Source organism: Sapajus apella, unplaced genomic scaffold (assembly GCF_009761245.1).
Source record: "Sapajus apella isolate SASKATOON/1434 unplaced genomic scaffold, GSC_monkey_1.0 scaffold30, whole genome shotgun sequence".
NCBI lineage: Eukaryota > Metazoa > Chordata > Mammalia > Primates > Cebidae > Sapajus > Sapajus apella.
This window is the reverse complement of record NW_022436970.1, coordinates 8,981,438-9,000,802: the sequence shown is the minus strand read 5'-3', so window position 1 is coordinate 9,000,802 and position 19,365 is coordinate 8,981,438. Positions and strand designations below refer to the sequence as shown.

The 19,365-nt window shown below is 45.3% G+C and overlaps 1 protein-coding gene across 1 annotated transcript in view; it reads left to right on the top strand.

Moving 5' to 3' along the window:
* Positions 1-19,158, top strand: part of BCL2 (BCL2 apoptosis regulator) — a 199,484-nt gene extending 180,326 nt beyond the window's left edge. The window contains exon 3 of the mRNA XM_032293682.1: positions 13,786-19,158. Coding sequence (XP_032149573.1) covers positions 13,786-13,920 — 135 coding nt within the window. The 3' untranslated portion in view covers positions 13,921-19,158. The remainder of the gene's footprint in view (positions 1-13,785) is intronic.
* The last annotated feature ends 207 nt before the right edge of the window (positions 19,159-19,365 follow it).

The following is a 19,365-nucleotide window of genomic DNA, read 5'->3' as shown; positions in this document are numbered from 1 at the left end:
ACAATGGCGTGGGCTGGGGAGGAGAGCCACACCTGTGGCTCCAGATCCCAAGAAAGAACAGTGGGTGGATCTATTCCAAACTCCAGGCTGCCCATGGAATCCCCAGCCGCTACCAGGCAGTGGAGAGTCCTGTTTGGTATTGAGGATGAGCAGTTCCCACCTGCTCCCTACTTTTATGCACACTGATGTCACCAGTTCTAATTAAACTTGGCATGAGGGGCATAGGGCTTTGTGGGCATATGGGGCATGGGGTATGGGACAAATAACCTGGATTATGCTCATAAAAGCAAAGAGATTGGAAGCACAGAGGCATGTCAGAGGTCACAGCAGCTTGATTGCTATGCCAAGAAAGGCCTCCTCCTAACCCACAGCAGGAGGGTCTGAGGCCAGGTGGTGAGAAGAGCAGTGGAGAAGTGGCAGATGGAAGACACAGACCACACAGAGGAAACAGGAGACGCTCTGCAATAGTTACTGCAACATAGCTCTGGCATGCGCCAACAGAGCCCCACCCTGGGATGCACGAGAAAGGGTGAGGAATAAGGTCACTAACTAGGTAAGCCCAGATGGTGGAGGGAGGGAGACTTCTTGGAGGTTCACTACGGTGGAGTTTTCAGATGAGGAAAATTGAAGCCCCCAGAGGTGAATTGAGCCGCTCACCTACAAGCAGGAGTGCCCCGGTGCTCACCCATCCCATCCTAATTCATCCAGGACACAAATCATGCCATTTCTTCCTTTTTTCTTTTGGAGAATGAGAATGGTGCACATTTTCTAACCAGCAGAGTCCCATTCCTCATACACTATGAGCAGAGGATGCATCACAAGCCAGTACTTCTGTGGAATTCCATATGGCATAAAAATAGTTTAGTCCCAGCTGGGCATGGTGGCTCATGCTTGTAATCCCAGCACTTTGGGAGCCAAAGTGGGTGGATCATGATGTCAGGAGTTCAAGACAGCCTGGCCAACATAGTAAAACCTTGTTTCTACTAAAAACACAAAAATTAGCCAGGCATGTTAGCAGGCCCCGGTAGTCCCACCTGCTTGGGAGGCTGAGGCAGGAGAATCACCTGAACACAGGAGGCGGAGGTCACAATGAGCTGAGATTGCACCCTGGCACTCCAGCCTGGACAACACAGTGAGACTCTGTCTCAAAAAATAGTTTAGTACCTCTTCATGTCGTGTAAGGAATATAATTATTGAGAGATAGTTCACAGGCCATAAAATTCCATTTAAAGTGATCAACGTGTTGGTTTTTAGCATGTTCAAAAGGTTCTACAACCATCACCATTAGCTAATTCCAGAACTTTTCCATCACTCCAAAAAGAAGCCCTGTACCCATTAGCAGTGACTCCCAAGTCTTCTCCTCTCCCCATCTTCTGGCCACCACTAACCTAACTTTTTGTCTTTATGGCCTTGCCTATTTTGGACATTTGATATCAATGGAATCATACAGTGGGTGGCCTTTTGTGCCTGGATCCCTTCACTTAGCATCATGTTTTTGAGGGTCATCCATGTTGTAGCATGTGCCAGTTCCTCATTCCTTTTTTTTGGCTGAGTTGTAAGATTCTGTTGTATGGGTAGATCACATTTTGTTTATTCGTTCATCAGTTAGTGGATATTTGGGTCTTTTCCACTCTTGGCTCCTATGAATAATGCTGATGTGAATATTTGTGTACAAGTTTTCGTGGGAGCGTGCATTTTCAGTTCCGTTGGGTACATACACTAGGAATTGAATGGCTGGGTCATGTAGGGACTCTGTTTAACTTTTTGAGGAACCAGCAAACTGTTTTCCACAATGGCTGCCCCATGTTACATTCCCACCTGCAGTGTGCGAGGGTTTCGATCTCTCAGCATCCTCGCCAACACTTGTTACTACCTATTTTTAAAATTATAGCCACGCTAGTGGATGTGAAGTGATCTCTCCTTGTGGTTTTGATTTGCATTTCCCTAGTGACTAATGATAGCATCTTTTCGTGCACTTGCTGGCCATTTGTGTCCTTTCTTTGGTAAAATGTCTACCAGAATCCTTTACCCATGTTTTAAATTTAGCTAGTTAGGTTTTCATTGTTGAGTTGTAATAATTAAGGTTTTTGCTGGACATATTTTCATTTTCAACACAATATCATAAAGTATTAAGTTTGTCACCTTATGTTTGTGAGGGGGAAAGTGATACTTCCCCCAAACAGTGAAATAGCTTAAGCCCAAAACAAGAGAGAGCTGAGCACCAGAATAGGCAGGGCCCTCAGAGGCTCTAGCCAAAAGAAGGTAATGGAATGAGGAAGGCAGCAAGAAAAATGAAGAAACTTTGTTTTAAATCCAGAGCACTGGCAGGCAGGTGGCTGAGGCCTGTGTGTATGTATGCCCTTTCTTTAGGGCCTCTTCAGGCATGCCTTAAAATGAGGACAGGAGCATGGGTCTCTTCTCTCCTGGCAAGGCCACTGCAGGGCAAATGGGCCTACAGACACAAAGTGCTTTGAATTCAGTGCTGAGAAAATGCTCAGGCCTGTGAAAGCTGCTGGGAATGTTACCGAGCAGTTACTCTAGGGCAGGGCATGTGTCTCATTTAGCTTCGAGCTAAATCCTCAGCACCTTACAGAAATGTGTTTGGTTACCGAATGAATCAGCCCACTGAAGATGAGATTTCAAGGTCATAGAGATAACGGCCTTAGTCTCTCTTTTTATGGTTTATTACACGAACCTGGTGAACCAAATAGCATAAGTATTAACGTATTTTTAGCACATTTTGCTATCAATGCATTTCTTCACCCATTTCAAAAGTACATCTGTGGCCGGGCGCGGTGGCTCAAGCCTGTAATCCCAGCACTGTGGGAGGCCGAGGCGGGTGGATCACGAGGTCAAGAGATCGAGACCATCCTGGTCAACATGGTGAAACCCCGTCTCTACTAAAAATACAAAAAATTAGCTGGGCATGGTGGCGCGTGCCTGTAATCCCAGCTACTCAGGGGGCTGAGGCAGGAGAATTGCCTGAGCTCAGGAGGCGGAGGTTGCGGTGAGCCGAGATCGCGCCATTGCACTCCAGCCTGGGTAACAAGAGCGAAACTCCTCTCAAAAAAAAAAAAAAAAAAAAAAAGTACATCTGTTGAATTGCTGGACTGACCACACCTTCTTACAGGAGGGACGTGAGCCCACAGGTGGCCCGGTGGCCTCTCCCTGCGGTATTTACATAGCTCGGACGGCAGCCAGTGGGGAACAGGGCTCTGTGTTTCCCTCCAGATACCACCTTCTACTCCAGCCCAGAAGGCAATTAGACTAAGGAGTCCTCGAGGTCCAGCCTGAGAAGGGCCAGCTGCAGCTCCGGTCTCCGTCAGCAGGTGGATGGGGCCAAGCTTCCTCTGCCCTGGTCCACCGCATCATTATTTTCAAACTGAGAAAATAATGACAGAGAAAGGAAGCACCCATTTGGGCTTCTCATTTTTCAGCCTCCCCAGCTCCTGAAGGCCCCTGCCTGATTTGCATTCTCAGCTACATTTGCATAACAGAATACACCAGAACTTCCCTGGGCCAACTGTGGTAAGCGGGCAAGTTTTGTTTTTGTTTTGTTTGGGTTTTTCATCTCCTGCCATGTCTCCAGCAGGTTTCTAGTTACATCCAAATGACGCAGAGATTAGGTTTCACATATGTCATTGGCCCGTGATTCAACCAGCCCCTCCCCCTGGGCCCAGAGTTCCTCCAGGATCAACCCCCAGGCACTGAAGATGGCTTTGGGGAGCAGTCCTTGCCAGCCCGGAGGGAGGCAAGTCCTTGTGCTTCTCACGCTCCCACGGGCCTCTTCTCCGTCTCCGGCCCAGGCAGCTGTGTGTCCTTCAGTTATATGCTCAAGCATTATTTTTTTCCCTTTCCTTTTCCCCCAAACCCGGAAACAATATTTTGGGAGTCAAGGGAGGGTGCCGGAGGAAGAGTCGCAGGGGACAGAAGGAAGCGTGCAGCTGCCGAAGCCACGCTGCTCTGCAGACGGAACCCTCTAGACTCATTCAGCACAATGTGGCTGTGGAGGAAATCCTGCCAGGCCGATGATAAGGCGGGAAATGGAGTCACTTCCTCACCAGATGCTTTATTCAGGTAGAAAAAGTCCTCACTTCCTTGCGTGTGCTCTGCTGGCCACTATTCCCAGCGGCCAGGGCGGCCTGCTGCCCCTGTTGCTCTGAGCCGAGCCCGATGTCAGGAGAATCACACTTGCTTGGCTTCGTGAAGAGCTCTCTCTGCAAGACGAGCGTCTCTCTACCCCACTTCCTCCTTCACACCCTTTCTCTTTCTCCTGGCGTTCTCTCTCACCTGACAGTTGCATGCCATAGACTCTGTGTGGCCGCAGCAGTCACAGGTAGTATTGCCAATGAGTCTCTAGCCCTCTTGGTGGAATCTAGGATCAGGACGCACCCAATGGTCTCTACGTTTGCATAGATGTCCGGAAACAGCCTTTGACCCCTGGTCATCTCCCGTGCCCTGTACCACAGGCACCAATGCTACCCCTCTTGCCTGTGTACTGCAGCCAGAGTGCCCCATTCAGAATCAAATCTGTTGCTTCCATGCTTAAGTCTAAGGTTCCCAATGCTCTGGCTCCAACCTAGTTCTCCTGCTGAGCTTGTCACTCTTACGTCAACCTTGATTCATTCAGAGATTCAGCTCAATCATTTTCTGCAAGCAAGTTTCTCCATATCCCTGGGTTGAGCCGAACAATCCTCGCCTGTTCCGTTTGCAGTATTATATGAAGATCATCTGTTTGCATGTCTTGTAATTGTCCCCACGATTGTTCTTTCACCCTCTTAGGCAGCACTTGTCAAAGAGTGTCTTCCTAATACTCAAAACACAGCAGCAGTCTCCGTGACAGAGGGGTTGGGAGCCAAATGAGTTTGGAAAATGCCGCTCCCTTTCTTGGAGAATCAAGTGGGGGTGATATGAAAAATATTAGGCAACCAGTATAGCAGGGACCAGGACCAGTCAGCTCCCGCTATGTCCTTGGGAACCAGCTAAACATCTGTCCCTGGGAGGGACACACTAGAGGCTACTGCTAAAAAAATAAAGCACTGAATTTTTTTTAAGCCAGTCATTTCTTTGGCCTCTGAATACTCCCCTTTTAAAAAAATATCATCTATTAGGATGTTTGGAAAACCTGCTGTATCATAATACAAATCGGTTTATTTTAGCTCCACAAACATTTGCCGAGTTACTAATATATGACAGACACATGCTCCAGGGATCCAAAGATAAATAAAACGTTGTCCTGCACCTCCAGGTGCTAAGAGCTGAATGGGGAAAGCAGGCCTAAACAGATGATCTTCATATAATACCGTGAACAGGGAACAGCCGAGGATTATTTGGCTCAACCTAGGGATTTGGAGCAAGTTGCTTGCAGAAAATGATTGAGCTGAATCTCTGCATGAACCAAGGTTGATGTAAGAGTGACAAGCTGAGCAGGAGAACTAGGTTGGAGCCAGAGCATTGGGAACTTTAGACTTAAGCATGGAAGCAACAGATTTGATTCTGAATGGGTCACTCTGGCTGCGGTACGCAGAAGACATTTAAAGGCAGAGCACAAGACTCAGACGGAGGCACAGAGATCAGACTGGAAATCACAGCAGTCATCCTGGGGAGAGAAGGTAAAGCGAGAGAGAAGTGTTCAGGTGGTAAAATCGCAGTGCATCTACCTCCCTGTTCCGTCCTGTCCCCTGGCCACCTCAGTGCTCACTAACTTGACCTCCAGCTGCAAGAGATGTGGCATCTGCATCTATTTCCTTGATGGGTACTTCACCTGTGACATGGCCAGCTAGGAGTGCTGGGGTATTGACCTTCCACAGGAGCTACCTTCAACCAATGAATAGCAGGATTTGGTGTATAAATGCCCCAGCTCCCTAGCCCCTCAGTGGGTGAACAAGAGATGCATGGTCTACATTGGTCCTCAGATTTCTCTGGCAGGAGTAAGCCCTGTTTGCCAGTAGCAATAACTTGCTTAATAAGGTAACTCATGCATGGGTCTTTTTCTTTTTTTCTCCGTTCCCTGCTTCACTTAGAGTTCTTAGCGTCGTCTCCCAAATAAACCACTTGCACTCAAATCTTTGTCTTAGGGACTGCTTCTAAGGGAACCTAACCTATGGCCATGGGATTTACTGATTAATGAATGTGGGGCCTGAGGAAGAGAAAAACATTTAGGAGACTCTCAAGCTATAGATTGACTTGATGCCATCGGCAGGTTGAAGACAGAACTAGAGGGAGGCTTGATGGAGGGAGTGGTGATGGCTTCAGTTTGGGCAGGCTCGAACTCCCTACGGCATGTCTTAGAAAGCAATTGGAATAAGTATCTGGGAGTTAGGGTAGAAAGTGAGACTGGATATAGAGATGTTAGAGACATTATCATAGGGGTGGTATTTAAGACCAAGAGAGTGAAAGAGATTGGCCAAAGAAAGAAAAGAAAATATCCAGACAGAAGCCTGATAGGCAGCATCAAGAACATATTGGAATGGGCCAGGGAGGAAGTGCCCATGAGGGAGACAGAAAGGAAATTCTCCAGGAGGAAGGAGGCAGACCAAAGAGAGCAGAGTCACAGAAGACCCTCAGTGGTCCTGGTGTCCAGGGCATCAGAGCACCTGGCAAGATACAGCCTACATCCAGTGAATTTAACCACATGGAGGGTACTGGTGGTCTCTGTAGGGGTGGTCTCAGAGGCACAATATAGGAAGAAGCCATACTGAGTGGGTTCAAATGTGGGTGGGAAGTGAGCGGATGAGTGTGGCTTGGCAGCTCGTCTAGGAGGGCAGAGACAGAGAAGATAATGATTAGGGTGGAGCACACATCAGCATGGACATTTGGAGGCTCTCTGAGGCTGGAAGGAAGGATGTGGTTGAAATTGTAGTTGAGAGCAGGGACAACTGATGGAGGAAGTTTCCCGAAGCAATGGGAGATGGTGGAATCAGGGAGAAGGGTGGAGAAAAGCAGGGAAGGACAGGGAGAAAGGGACATCTGTGCATGGGCCAGGGTGGAAAGCAGTGGTAATTCTCACCCAACAACCCATTTTCTCAGAGAAGTAAAAGGTGGCATTCACTGCTAAAAGGTGAGGAAGACAGGTGAGACAAGTGGTGGCTGTTGGGAACAGTCATCAAAAGGAACGGAAAAGATCTGACAAAGGGTAAAGGATTGCTAGGTGGTGTCAGAACTCACTGAGTTTAAAGACCATCAGTTTTCAGCAGCACCAGTCTGCAAGGTTCGGTGACTTTGTTCAGCACCACTTGGAAGCCCAGATGAGACTTGTTGTGGGATGGAGTCAAATTTGGGGCACAGAGGAGGGTCGGGATGGGAGGAAGCAACCTGAAGGAGGCAGGAAGGGGGTTCCCCGGGCAGAGAGAAGAACCGGCTGCTTGCCAGCAATCTAACCTGTGAAGTGAAACCCAGCCTTCACGCTCCCTGTCCACCATGAATTTCCTCATGAATACACACTGTAAGAAGTTTGCTTTACCTGTCAAAATTTCACTCAGCTCACCTAGTTAAGAAAAGAGCTCATATCTTTATTAGACATCATTACACCAATGCAGGGAATCTGAACATACTCTGAGGTTCCTTCCAGCTCAGTTTTCTGTTACAGCGATTCTCCCTTTCCTGTCCCTTTCCTCTCTAACCCTAAAGTTGTCATGACAGAAGAGATCCGCAGAGATCCCCATGGAGACAAAATTATAAAGTCTTGAAAAATAGAAAATATCAAGGGCATCTGATAACTGCGTTTGACTTCCCATTGGCATGATCTGATTTTCTTTTTACTTTCTTCTTACTGCTGATGAGACTTTGCACTCTGCTGGATACACAATGGCGGCACATATTGATTTAGTTTAGTTCAAATGCGCACGTAGAGGCATTACGTCTCTCTAGATTATAAGCTCTTTGGGGACAAAATGACTTTTCTCTCTTAGAATCCCCTTTGATTATATAACGTCTGCATGCATAGTCAGCTCAAAGATTGTAGAATATAGCTGAATTTCTCATTTGCTTATAGCCAGTTAAGCCATATTAAACTTCTCCAGTATATAAAGATAGCCGAGAACACACACTGAGCTCATTGGTCTGCTGGGCAGAGCTCTTGACAGCTCTTCTGGGCCTGGGTGTAAGGAGGTCTTCACTTAACCCAGGGGCTGTTGCATGGTTCTAGGTTGTGGCTGCTGCCTGAGAGTCCATGTCTCTCTCCATCATCTCCCAGCATTTTTGTTTGTCAAATTATGGAGTCTGGAATTTTTTCAGATTAAGTAAGCCCTTAGAATGTAACATTACTATACGTAGTATATATTAAAATATATTTCATAAAGAGTAATATACATTTTTGTATTGAATTAGAAAACACAGCTAAGGAAAAAAATCAGGTTAGCCTCATAAATGCCAGGTCTCCATGCCCACTTCTGCCTTCCAAGATAATCACTGTTAAATCTTGGCATTTTCCTTTATATTATTTTTTTCTACATGAATACGCACACATGTATATGTTAGGTTTTTACAAAAGTGGAATCATGTTTTGCTGACCGGTTTGTCCTGCTTCACTCACTGTGACATCAGGAACGCAATTCCTTGCCAACAGATCTAGGGTACGGCTTTTAATGCTCAATAGCATTCCATCATGTGGAACTCATCACATCAGTCGTTTATTTTCAGACATTTGTTTCCAGGTTTATGCTATTACAAATAACCTGTGCGTTTTATTGTTTTTTCAAAATAAATAACTGGAAGTGAAATTACTAACAAAAGCTTTTTTAAAAGGCTTTTGATATGCATTACCAAATTCAGAAGCTCTCCGTGTTTACCTTTACCTGGGCATAAGCGTTGTTTTGGGACCCCCGCCCATATCCCCAGCCGCATGCCATTCTTTTCAGTGCTAAGGATTAATGTTCTCTTCCATTCTTGACCATCTGACCTTTTTTAAAAAAGAAATCTCATTTTATTTGGAGCCTGGTTTAAATGAAATTTCTTGAAGGCGCCAGGCGTGGTGGCTCATGCCTGTAATCCCAGCACTTTGGGAGGCCGAGACAGGAGGATCACTTGAGGCCGGGAGTTCAAGACCAGCCTAGACAACATGAAACCCTGTCTCTACTAAAAATACAAAAATTAGCCAGTCATGGTGGAGGGCATCTGTAGTCCCAGCTACACGGAAGGCTGAGGTGGGGGAATCACTTGAACCAGGGAGCCACTGTACTCCAGCCTGAGCAACAGAGCGAGACTCCATCTAAAAAAATATATCTTGAAGGTTCTGAAGGGAAAAGAAAAATGGTGGAGGGCAGCTGCCTCCCAGGAGACAAAGAAAGAGGGGTGGGAGTGCTCCACAGCCCGGAGGGACGAGGACACCTCTGCTGAGTTTAGGAGTCTTGACCCTAGTCTCTCCCTATCCACACCTACCTGGCCTGCTTCCAACCTTACAACAAGTCTGGGCCTGGGAGTTTAGCCATTCTGTTCCCTTGGGCCAGCCCTGGGTGGAACTCAGATCCTCTGTGGCCTCTGAATTGGAAATTTGTAGAGAAGCAGTTGGGGACAGAGCCACCAGAGCTAGGGCCCTGCCCGCCTCTTCCTCATGGGAGGAGCTGGTGCGAGCCTCTCCATGGGAACCTGTGATCTGTGAAGTCGGGTAAGCCCTTGCCAGTCCTGACATGAGCAAGGGACAGAGAGCTTCCTAAATATATAGACTGGGAGTTTGTCCGAATCACATGATGACGACCCAGGTTTTCTTTTTCCCTCTTTGTTGCTTTTAATACATAAAATGAGCATGCGTTTATTTAAAACAGCTTTCAAACTTAAACAAATAATGACAGACTGTTCAAACAGACTTCGGAAATCACCCTAATAGGGATGTTTGAAAAAGCAAGAAGACTTTCTTTGAAAGAAGCTTTCAGGACATTCAGTCCCAAAGCCGCAGAGTCTCCTTTGAGCTTTGGAATCATAGGAGCGCAAAGTTTAGAGGCCAGATCCAACCTCCGGGGGGTTAAATGACTTGCGCTCTAGCCCTACGATCTGACTAATAATGTTTGAAGAAGGATAGCTAGGTAGGCATTGGATTGTCAATTTTCATCTTCAACCAGAACACGGGATGCGTGCATTTTAGTTCATAATTCCTATGGAAATTACGAACCATCCTCAGATCTGAAAGCTTCAGGGAGCTGGGAAATTGCTTCTGTAAAATGGCAGGATCAGCAGAACCTCTCGGGGGAAGGGCAGGTTGAGTAGGTGCGGAGCAGGTCTGCGGGAGGACAGGCAAGAGCAAGGTGTTTGTTCTTCCCCAGGCTCACGTTCCATATCCAATTTACAAATGGCTTTGAGTGACCTACGTTAATCTTCACAATAATGAATTTTATGGCTATGGATTAAGTAAATGAGGCTGGGGTTGAGTTATCTGCTCAAGGTTATAAACTAATAAAATATCAAAGCCAAGGTTCACCCAGACTCCTCCTCCAAGTCCCATGTCCTTCTCAGCCCCCTGCCACAGCAACAGTACCTCCCTGCTAAGACTTTGGGTCAAGAGCCGCTAGTTTAGCTCATCTCACTCTCGAAAAGACGTCCTGTGTCATGCACATCAGAAATGGCCTGTTCGGTTCATGAGAAGCACTGTTAATTGTGTGGGAGTGAGGGTGGCGAGAGGGAATTATTCCAGCTCTGAGGAGGTGGGGATATTTGGGACAGCATGTCTTCCGCTCTCCAGCACCGTGTGCCAGGCCAACTGGGAGAAAATGCCAGCTGGAGTGTGTCCCTGCATCCTCCGGTGTCCCAGGATGGCTTCAGGTCCACAGAGGACAAATGATCAGGGGCTTAGTACGGTTCAGATTTTGCCACACAAAACTCCACTGATGACTAAGGGGATTGAGAGCCTGGCCACCGACCTTCTCAATGTCAAGCCGAATTGCAGATAACCTATTGCCAGTGTGCTGATACATTCGGGCGTCTTTTGGCTGGGCTGTTGGGGGTTTCAGGCTGCCCATCCCTCAGAGACAGAAGCAAGGACAGGCCGACTAGCTGACATTTGCAGCCGTGTCTGTGGTGTCCTGGTTGCTCTCTGGAAGAGGCAGAGTTTCTCCAGCTTGTGAAGTCCTGGCTCCCTCCTCTCCCGTGGACCCCTGTATATAGAGAGGGGTGTGTGTCTTGGCAGACAATCATGGCTGTGCCTCAGCTCTGTGCTAAGGGCACTAAACACATGATTTATGTATGTCCATTGCCTCGCCTTTCTAACACTGAAATTTAGAAATGTTTAACGATAGATATTTAAAAAGAAGAAGAAAGCCCTTGCGCCCTCTCCTGGTAAAAGTTAACCGAGGACCTCCAAAGATGAAGAAGGCCTGCTGGGTGAGCAGTCACTCCTCTGGGCTTGCTGATGGTGCTGATTTGACCAACACTGTTGACATACTGGATGGGTCATTTGTTCTCCTGTGGCCTGTGATCACAGAGCATCTTGTAAACTAGGGATTCTCAGCCTCAGCCCTGTTGGCATTTGGGGGCTGCCCTGTGAGCTGTGGGATATTGAACAGCGTCCCCAGCCTCTGCCCACTAGATACCAGTAGCACCCTCAGCCCAAATCATGACCACTACAAATGCTTCCAAAGATTGCCAAATGTCCCCTGGGGGGCAGGATCACCCTCAGTGTGACCCTCGCCCTAAATCCTTGCCTGCCTTTTGTAAAAGGTAGGGGCATTGGTTGGAGCTCACCCCATGAGAGAGCGAGGACGGCCCAAGGCAAGGCCATCATGATGTCGGGAAGCAATATTGATGACTGGTCAATTGAGGTCACTTCTAGGAATTCACTTCAAAAAAGCAACTGAACAAATAGACAAGAATTTATGTATAAAGATATATCATGATATTGTTTATAAAAGCAAAAGTTTTAAACACTATAAAAAAGGATTTTTTTAAAGTATGGCACATATATCATGAAAATGATTGTATAAATCTGTACTTAATCATGTGGAAGTTTCCCCTAACAATGCCTTAAACCCCAACCAAGCCTACCCCAGGTTTCTCCGAGGCTGTTACTTATCAAAGGAGTAATTTAGATTAATAAGCATTTGGGTAAAGCTTTAGGCCAAAGAAAGAATTTAAACCAATGATCGTATTCAGAAAACTTAATTGAACAAACATTTGCTACACACCTACAGTGTACCAAGGCCACGCCCAGCACAGGGGAGACCAAGAGCATCCCTGGTCCCCCTACGGCAGCCCTTGCCCCAGAGAAGGGGAGCCCCTGTGTACACAGTTGGAACCCCTCCCAACAGCAATGCCCAGGGTCATGGCGTGTTACCATTTCCTGTCATAAAACTGTGTGCTTTGAGTCAGGGTTGTTGGGAATCATGTGGAACTATGCCTTGTTTTATTCTTCATACCTGAATAAATCAGAAGTAAAAAGAATTCATTTACTGATTTATATATTCAAATATTCATTCAGAAAGTTGTCCAAATACTCATTGGACCCAAATGTGAAACATAATCTCCCCAAAATCTAGGAAAGGAGTATTCAGTGATTTGCTCAATCTAAGCCAATCCGGGGGTGGACTTTGCTACAACACAGTATAGACCTGACTTGAGGTGGAAAGATGGGCATGGAAGGGAGGCGCCCTCTTTGTCTTTCAGGAAACTGTATGTCCAGTGACACACCCTGACCTTGTGCCTTGTGAGGCTCGCTACTTGAGTAAATGCAGAGTTGTAGTCATGCAGTCTAGCCATACCTAAGAGAAACCCGCTGACAGCTTCCTTTCTCCGGGAGAACCTTCACCTTAGAGGCTGGCACTGCACCAGTCAAGGCTGCCTCTGGCCCCTCCACCGACGGAGCCCTCGGCCGCTCAAGTGCCCTCACAGAGCTGCCATTACCACACCAGGGCATCAGCAGAAAGAAGGGTGCTGGTTTCGATCTGGATTCAAAGCCTGGCTCTGCCATTTGTTAGAAAAGTCTCTTGTTCCCTGTGATTCTCATCTTTTTCACCTTCAGAACAGAAACAAATATAAGATTGGTACAAAGAATTAGCTGGATGAGATAGCTCATGCCTTTAATCCCAGAACTTTGGGAAGCTGTGGCAAGAGAATCACTTGAGCCCAGGAGTTCATGACCAGCCTGGGAAGCATAGTAAGACCCCATCTCTACAAAAAATTTAAAAATTAGCCAAGTGTGGTAATCCTGGGTATTCAGGAGGCAGAGGCAGGAGGATCGCTTGCTCCCAACAGTTCGAGGCTGCAGTGAGTCATAATTGCACCACTGCATTGCAGCCTGGGCAACAGAGCAAGACTCTGTCTCTTAAAAAAAAAAAAAATTGGTACGAAGACTAAAATAATATATCTCAGACATTTGATAAGATGTCAACACTCAATCAGAGTGTGATATTCATTGTCATTGCTACATTTTATTACTTTTGTGGATGGGTGTGCTAGCTCAAACTGCAAAACCTCCAAAACTTCCTGACCGCCTCTGCTGTGTTATTTTTCTCCTTGGCCCTTAGCACTCTCTCCTACACCATGTGATAATTTACTTTGATTGCTGTCCGTACTGTTCCACTAGATAGAAGCTTCGTGATGTACGAACTTTTAGTCTATTTTATACACTGCTGTATCTCTAAGATGCCTGGCACGTAAATATGTTCTCAATAAATATTTCCTGAATTAATGAAAACAGTGTTTTCTGAATCATGGCCTCTAAAGAGAGTTGGCTTTTCCCCTCTGGCCCTTCTGAAGGTGCCCAGGCTGCCCTGGCAGGATGCCTCTTTCTCCGTGGTGTGCCGTTCTATGCGCTCTCTCTAACACTTTTCCTTTTTCTTCCCTCTTCTCCCCTGACTGCAGGATGCCTTTGTGGAACTGTATGGCCCCAGCATGCGGCCTCTGTTCGATTTCTCCTGGCTGTCTCTGAAGACTCTGCTCAGCTTGGCCCTGGTGGGAGCTTGCATCACCCTGGGTGCCTATCTGGGCCACAAATGAAGTCAACACGCCTGCCCCAAACAAATATGCAAAAGGTTCACTAAAGCAGTAGAAATAATATACATTATCGTGACGTACCATGAAACAAAGCTGCGGGCTGTTTAAGAAAAAAATAACATATAAACACACACACACAGAGACATACACACATGCAGACATACACAACAGTTTACAGGCAAAAAGTCGAATCAGCTATTTACTGCCAAAGGAAAATATCATTTATTTTTTACATTATTAAGAAAAAAGATTTATTTATTTAAGACAGTCCCATCGAAACTCCTGTCTTTGGAAATCCGACCACTAATTGCCAAGCAACCGCTCCGTGCGGTCCACCTGGGTGTGCTGTGCCTGTAAACACAGATTTGCTTTCCGTGTCGTTGGCTGGACTGACTCACCATCTGAAGAGCAGGATGGAAAAAGGACCGGATCATTGGGGAAGCTGGCTTTCTGGCTGCTGGAGGCTGGGGAGAAGGTGTTCATTCACTTGCATTCTTTGCCCTGGGGGCTGTGAAATTAACAGAGGGAGGGTTCCTGGGAGGAGGTCCATGCCTCCCTGGCCTGAAGAAGAGACTCTTTGCATATGACTCACATGATGCATCCCTCGTGGGAGGAAGAGAGTTGGGAGCTTCAGATGGACCTGATACCCGCTGAGATTTCCACGCCCAAGGACAGTGATGGGAAAAAATGCCCTTAAATCATAGGAAAGTATTTTTTTAAGCTACCAATTGTGCCGAGAAGCATTTTAGCAATTTATACAATATTCATCCAGTACCTTAAGCCCTGATTGTGTATATGCATATATTTTGGATACACACCCCCCAACTCCCAATACTGGCTCTGTCTGAGTAGGAAACAGAATCCTCTGGAACTTGAGGAAGTGAACATTTCAGTGACTTCGGCATCAGGAAGGCTAGAGTTACCCAGACCATCAGGCCGCCACAAGTGCCTGCTTTTAGGAGACCGAAGTCCGCAGAACCTGCCTGCTTCCCAGCTTGGAGGCCTGGTCCTAGAACTGAGCCTGGACCCTCACTGGCCTCCCCCAGGGATGATCAGCAGGGCAGTGTGGTCTCCGAATGTCTGGAAGCTGACGGAGCTCAGAATTCCACTGTCAAGAAAGAGCAATAGAGGGGCGCGGCTGGGCTGTCACCCTGGGGTCCTCCAGGTAGGCCCGTTTTCACGTGGAGCGTGGGAGCCACAACTCTTCTTAAGACATGTATCACTGTGGAGGGAAGGAACAGAGGCCCTGGACCCTTCCTAGCAGAGGGACATGGTGAAGGCTGGGAACATGAGGAGAGGTGACAGCCACGGCGCGTTTTGGCCATAGCACATGGCACGCTGGCTGTGTGACCTTGGCCCATCTGTGCGGTTTAAAGCAAGGCTTTAAATGACTTTGGAGAGGGTCATAAATCCTAAAGGAAGCATTGAAGTGAGGTGTCATGGATTAATTGACCTATGTCTATGGAATTACATGTAAAACATTATCTTGTCATTGTAGTTTGGTTTTATTTGAAAACCTGACAGAAAAAAAAGAAAAAGTTCCAGGTGTGGAATATGGGGGTTGTCTGTACATCCTGGGGCACTTAAAAAAAATCAATGAGGATAACTGTAAAGTAGCAAAAGAAGTGACATCTTCAACAAATAAACTAGAAACTGTGTTGTTTTTTTCCAGTTTAGAATCAGCCTTGAGACATTGATGAAATAACTCTGTGGCATTATTGCGTTATATAGCATTTATCCGTATTAACTTTGGAATGTACTCTGTTCAATGTTTAATGCTGTGGTTGATATTTCGAAAGCTGCTTTAAAAAATACATGCATCTCAGCGGTTTTTTTTAATTGTATTTAGTTATGGCCTATACACTATTTGTGAGCAAAAATGATCATTTTCTGTTGCAGATTCTTCAAAAGCATTTCTGAGAAGGTGAGATAAGCCCTGAGTCTCAGCTACCTAAGAGAAACCTGGATGTCACTGGCCACTGAGGAGCTTTGTTTCAACTAAGTTACGCGCATTTCCATGTCAACAGAATTGTTGATTGTGACAGATATATCTGTTGTCCCTTTGACCTTGTTTCTTGAAGGTTTACCCGTCCCTGGGCAATTCTGCATTTAATTCATGTTATTCAGGATTACATGCCTGTTTGGTTAAACCCATGAGATTCATTCAGTTAAAAATCCAGATGGGGAATGACCAGAGGATTAAAATCTATGGTGGTTTGACCTTTAGAGAGTTGCTTTACATGGCCTGTTTTAACGCAGACCCACCCGGAGCCCTCCTGCCCTCCTTCCGCGGGGGCTTTCTGGTGGCTGTCCTTCAGGGTCTTCCTGAAATGCAGTGGTGCTTACGCCCCACCAAGAAAGCAGGAAACCTGTGGTATGGAGCCAGACCTCCCCGGCGGGCCTCAGGGAACAGAATGATCAGACCTTTGAATGATTCTAATTTTTAAGCAAAATATTATTTTATGAAAGGTTTACATTGTCAAAGTGATGAATATGGAATATCCAATCCTGTGCTGCTATCCTGCCAAAATCATTTTAATGGAGTCAGTTTGCAGTATGCTCCACGTGGTAAGATCCTCCAAGCTGCTTTAGAAGTAACAATGAAGAACATGGACGTTTTTAATATAAAGCCTGTTTTGTCTTTTGTTGTTGTTGTTGTTCAAACGGGATTCACAGAGTATTTGAAAAATGTATATATATTAAAAGGTCATGGGGGCTAACTGCCGGCTGGCTGCCTTTTGCTGTGGGGTTTTGTTATCTGGTTTTAACAGTAAATGTGCCCAGCCGCCTGGCCCCAGAACTGTACAGTACTGTGGCTGCACTTGCTCTAAGAGTAGTTGATGTTGCATTTTTCTTATTGTTAAAAACATGTTAGAAGCAATGAATGTATATAAAAGCCTCAACTAGTCATTTTTTTCTCCTTTTTTTTTTCATTATATCTAATTATTTTGCAGTCCGGCAACAGAGAACCATCCCTACTGTGTGTTGATGAGGAATTCACACCTGAATCTTAACTGCTCTTTATGAATGAAAAGCAGCCCTCTTTACGTTGGGCAAGGGTCAGAGTCAAATAGAATATAAGCACTTTTCAAATTGGGGTCAAGGGCTCTAAAAAAAAAAAAAACCCAAAGGAGAAGAACATCCAAGAACCTCCCAATCCCTCGCTGCACAAATACTCTGAAAGAGAGGCGGGAACGACAGGTCAATGGGACCTATGGCCATCACTTCGTCTCCGAAGATTTCGCAGGGGTGGAAAATTCTGGCAGGCTTAAGATTTGGATTAAAATCACAGTTAGAATTAAGGGAGCACCTTGATTTAGTTCAAACAAGAAGCCAACATTCTCTCCACAGCTCACTTACCTCTCCATGTTCAATGTGGCCTTCCATTTATATGTGATCTTCATTTTCTTAGTAAATGCTTATCATCTAAAGATGTAGCTCTGGCCCAGTCGGAAAAATTAGGAAGTGATTATACATCAAGAGGAGTTATAATAATCAAGATTAAATGTAAATAATTTGGGTAATCCCAACACCTGTCTAGCTTTCACCTCCAGAATCCATTGAGTGAACAGAATTGCAAATAGTCTCTATTTGCAGTTAAACTTATCCTAAAACAAATAATTTATAAATGTGAACTTAAACTCTAATTCCAATTGTACTTTTAAGGCAGTGACTGTTTTTAGACTTTCTTATCGCTTATAGTTAGTAATGTACACCTACCCTATCTGAGAAAAGCAGGAAAGTCTTGAAATATAAGCCATTCTAGGGAAATTAGGGAGTCAGTTGAAATTCTATTCTGATCTTATTCTGTGGTGTCTTTTGCAGCCCAGACAAACGTGGTTACACACTTTTTAAGAAATACAATTCTACATTGTCAAGCTTATGAAGGTTCCAATCAGATCTTTATTGTTATTCAATTTGGATCTTTCAGGGATTTTTTTTGTTTTAATTATTATGGGACAAAGGACATTTGTTGCAGGGATGGGAGGGAGGAAGACTCTTTAAATGAGTAAAACATTCCCAAGTTTGGATCAGAGAGTTGGAGGTTTTTAGAATAACCAGAACTAGGGGTGTGAGGGACCTGTACTGGGGTCGATGTGATGCCTCTTCAAAGAACCTTATGTGACAAATGAGAAACATTTTGAAGCTTTGTGGTACGACATTTAGATTCCAGAGACATCAGCACGGCTCAAAGTGCAGCTCCGTTTGGCAGTGCAGTGGTATCAGTTTCAAGCTGGATATGTCTAATGGGTATTTAAACAATAAATGTGCAGTTTTAACCCACAAGATATTTAATGACAACCTTCTGGTTGGTAGGGACATCTGTTTCTAAATGTTTATTATGTACAACACAGAAAAAAATTTTTAATAAGATAAAATTAAGCAATGTGAGACTGAATTGGGAAGTGATAATACAAGTCCTTTAGTCTTAACCCAGTGAATCATTCTGTTCCATGCCTTTGGACAACCATGACCTTGGACAGCCATGAAATATGCATCTCACTGGACGCAAAGAAAACCAGATGGAGCACGAATGGTACTGCACCCATTCATCTGGACTGCCCTAGAAAAATAACTAAGCCAACATTCCTGTTGACAACAAGGTGGTTCTGCATACCAAGCTCAGCACAGAAGATGGAAACACTGGTGGAGGATGGAAAGGCTCGCTGAATCAAAAAAATTTCGAGACTATTAATAAATAGAACTGTAGTAGAGAAACTGAGTAGTTCCATGCACCTAAAGCTTTTGGGAAACCTTCCAGATAGCTCATTTCATTTAGTTTTTCCCTCCCAGGTAGAATTTGCAAGAGTGATAGTGAATTGCATCTCTTTTGGGGAAGCTTTCTTTTGGTGGTTTTCTTTATTATACCTTCTTAAGTTTTCAACCAAGGTTTGCTTTTGTTTTGAGTTTCTGGGGTTATTTTTGTTTTGAATAAAAATAAGTGTACAATAAGTGTTTTTGTATCAAAAGCCTTTGTTATCAAGATTTTCATACTTTTACCTTCCATGGCTCTTTTTAAGATTGAGACTTTTAAGGGGTGGCTGATGTCCTGCGACACTGCACACACACAAGATATGGTAAGGACACTTTACGTGGTTAAGGTAAAGTAAGTCTCCAGTTGGCCACCATGAACTATAATGGCACTTTGTTTGTGTTGTTGGAAAAAGCCACGTTGCCATTAAACTTTCCTTGTCTGTCTAGTTAATATTGTGAAGAAAAATAAAGTACAGTGTGAGATACTGGTTGTGCCCTGGCGTTGTTTACAATGTGTTAACATGATTTTGCCCTGCCATTCATCATCATTACACAAGACTTTGAAAAGCCTTCTTAACAAGCCAGTAAAACCACCACGACCCCACTCTAATGAAGCCCTCAGGGACCAGGCTAAGGGATTGCCTTACAGGTGAAACTACCTTCGAAGGAGACTCTTTTGTTTCTTGGTAATAA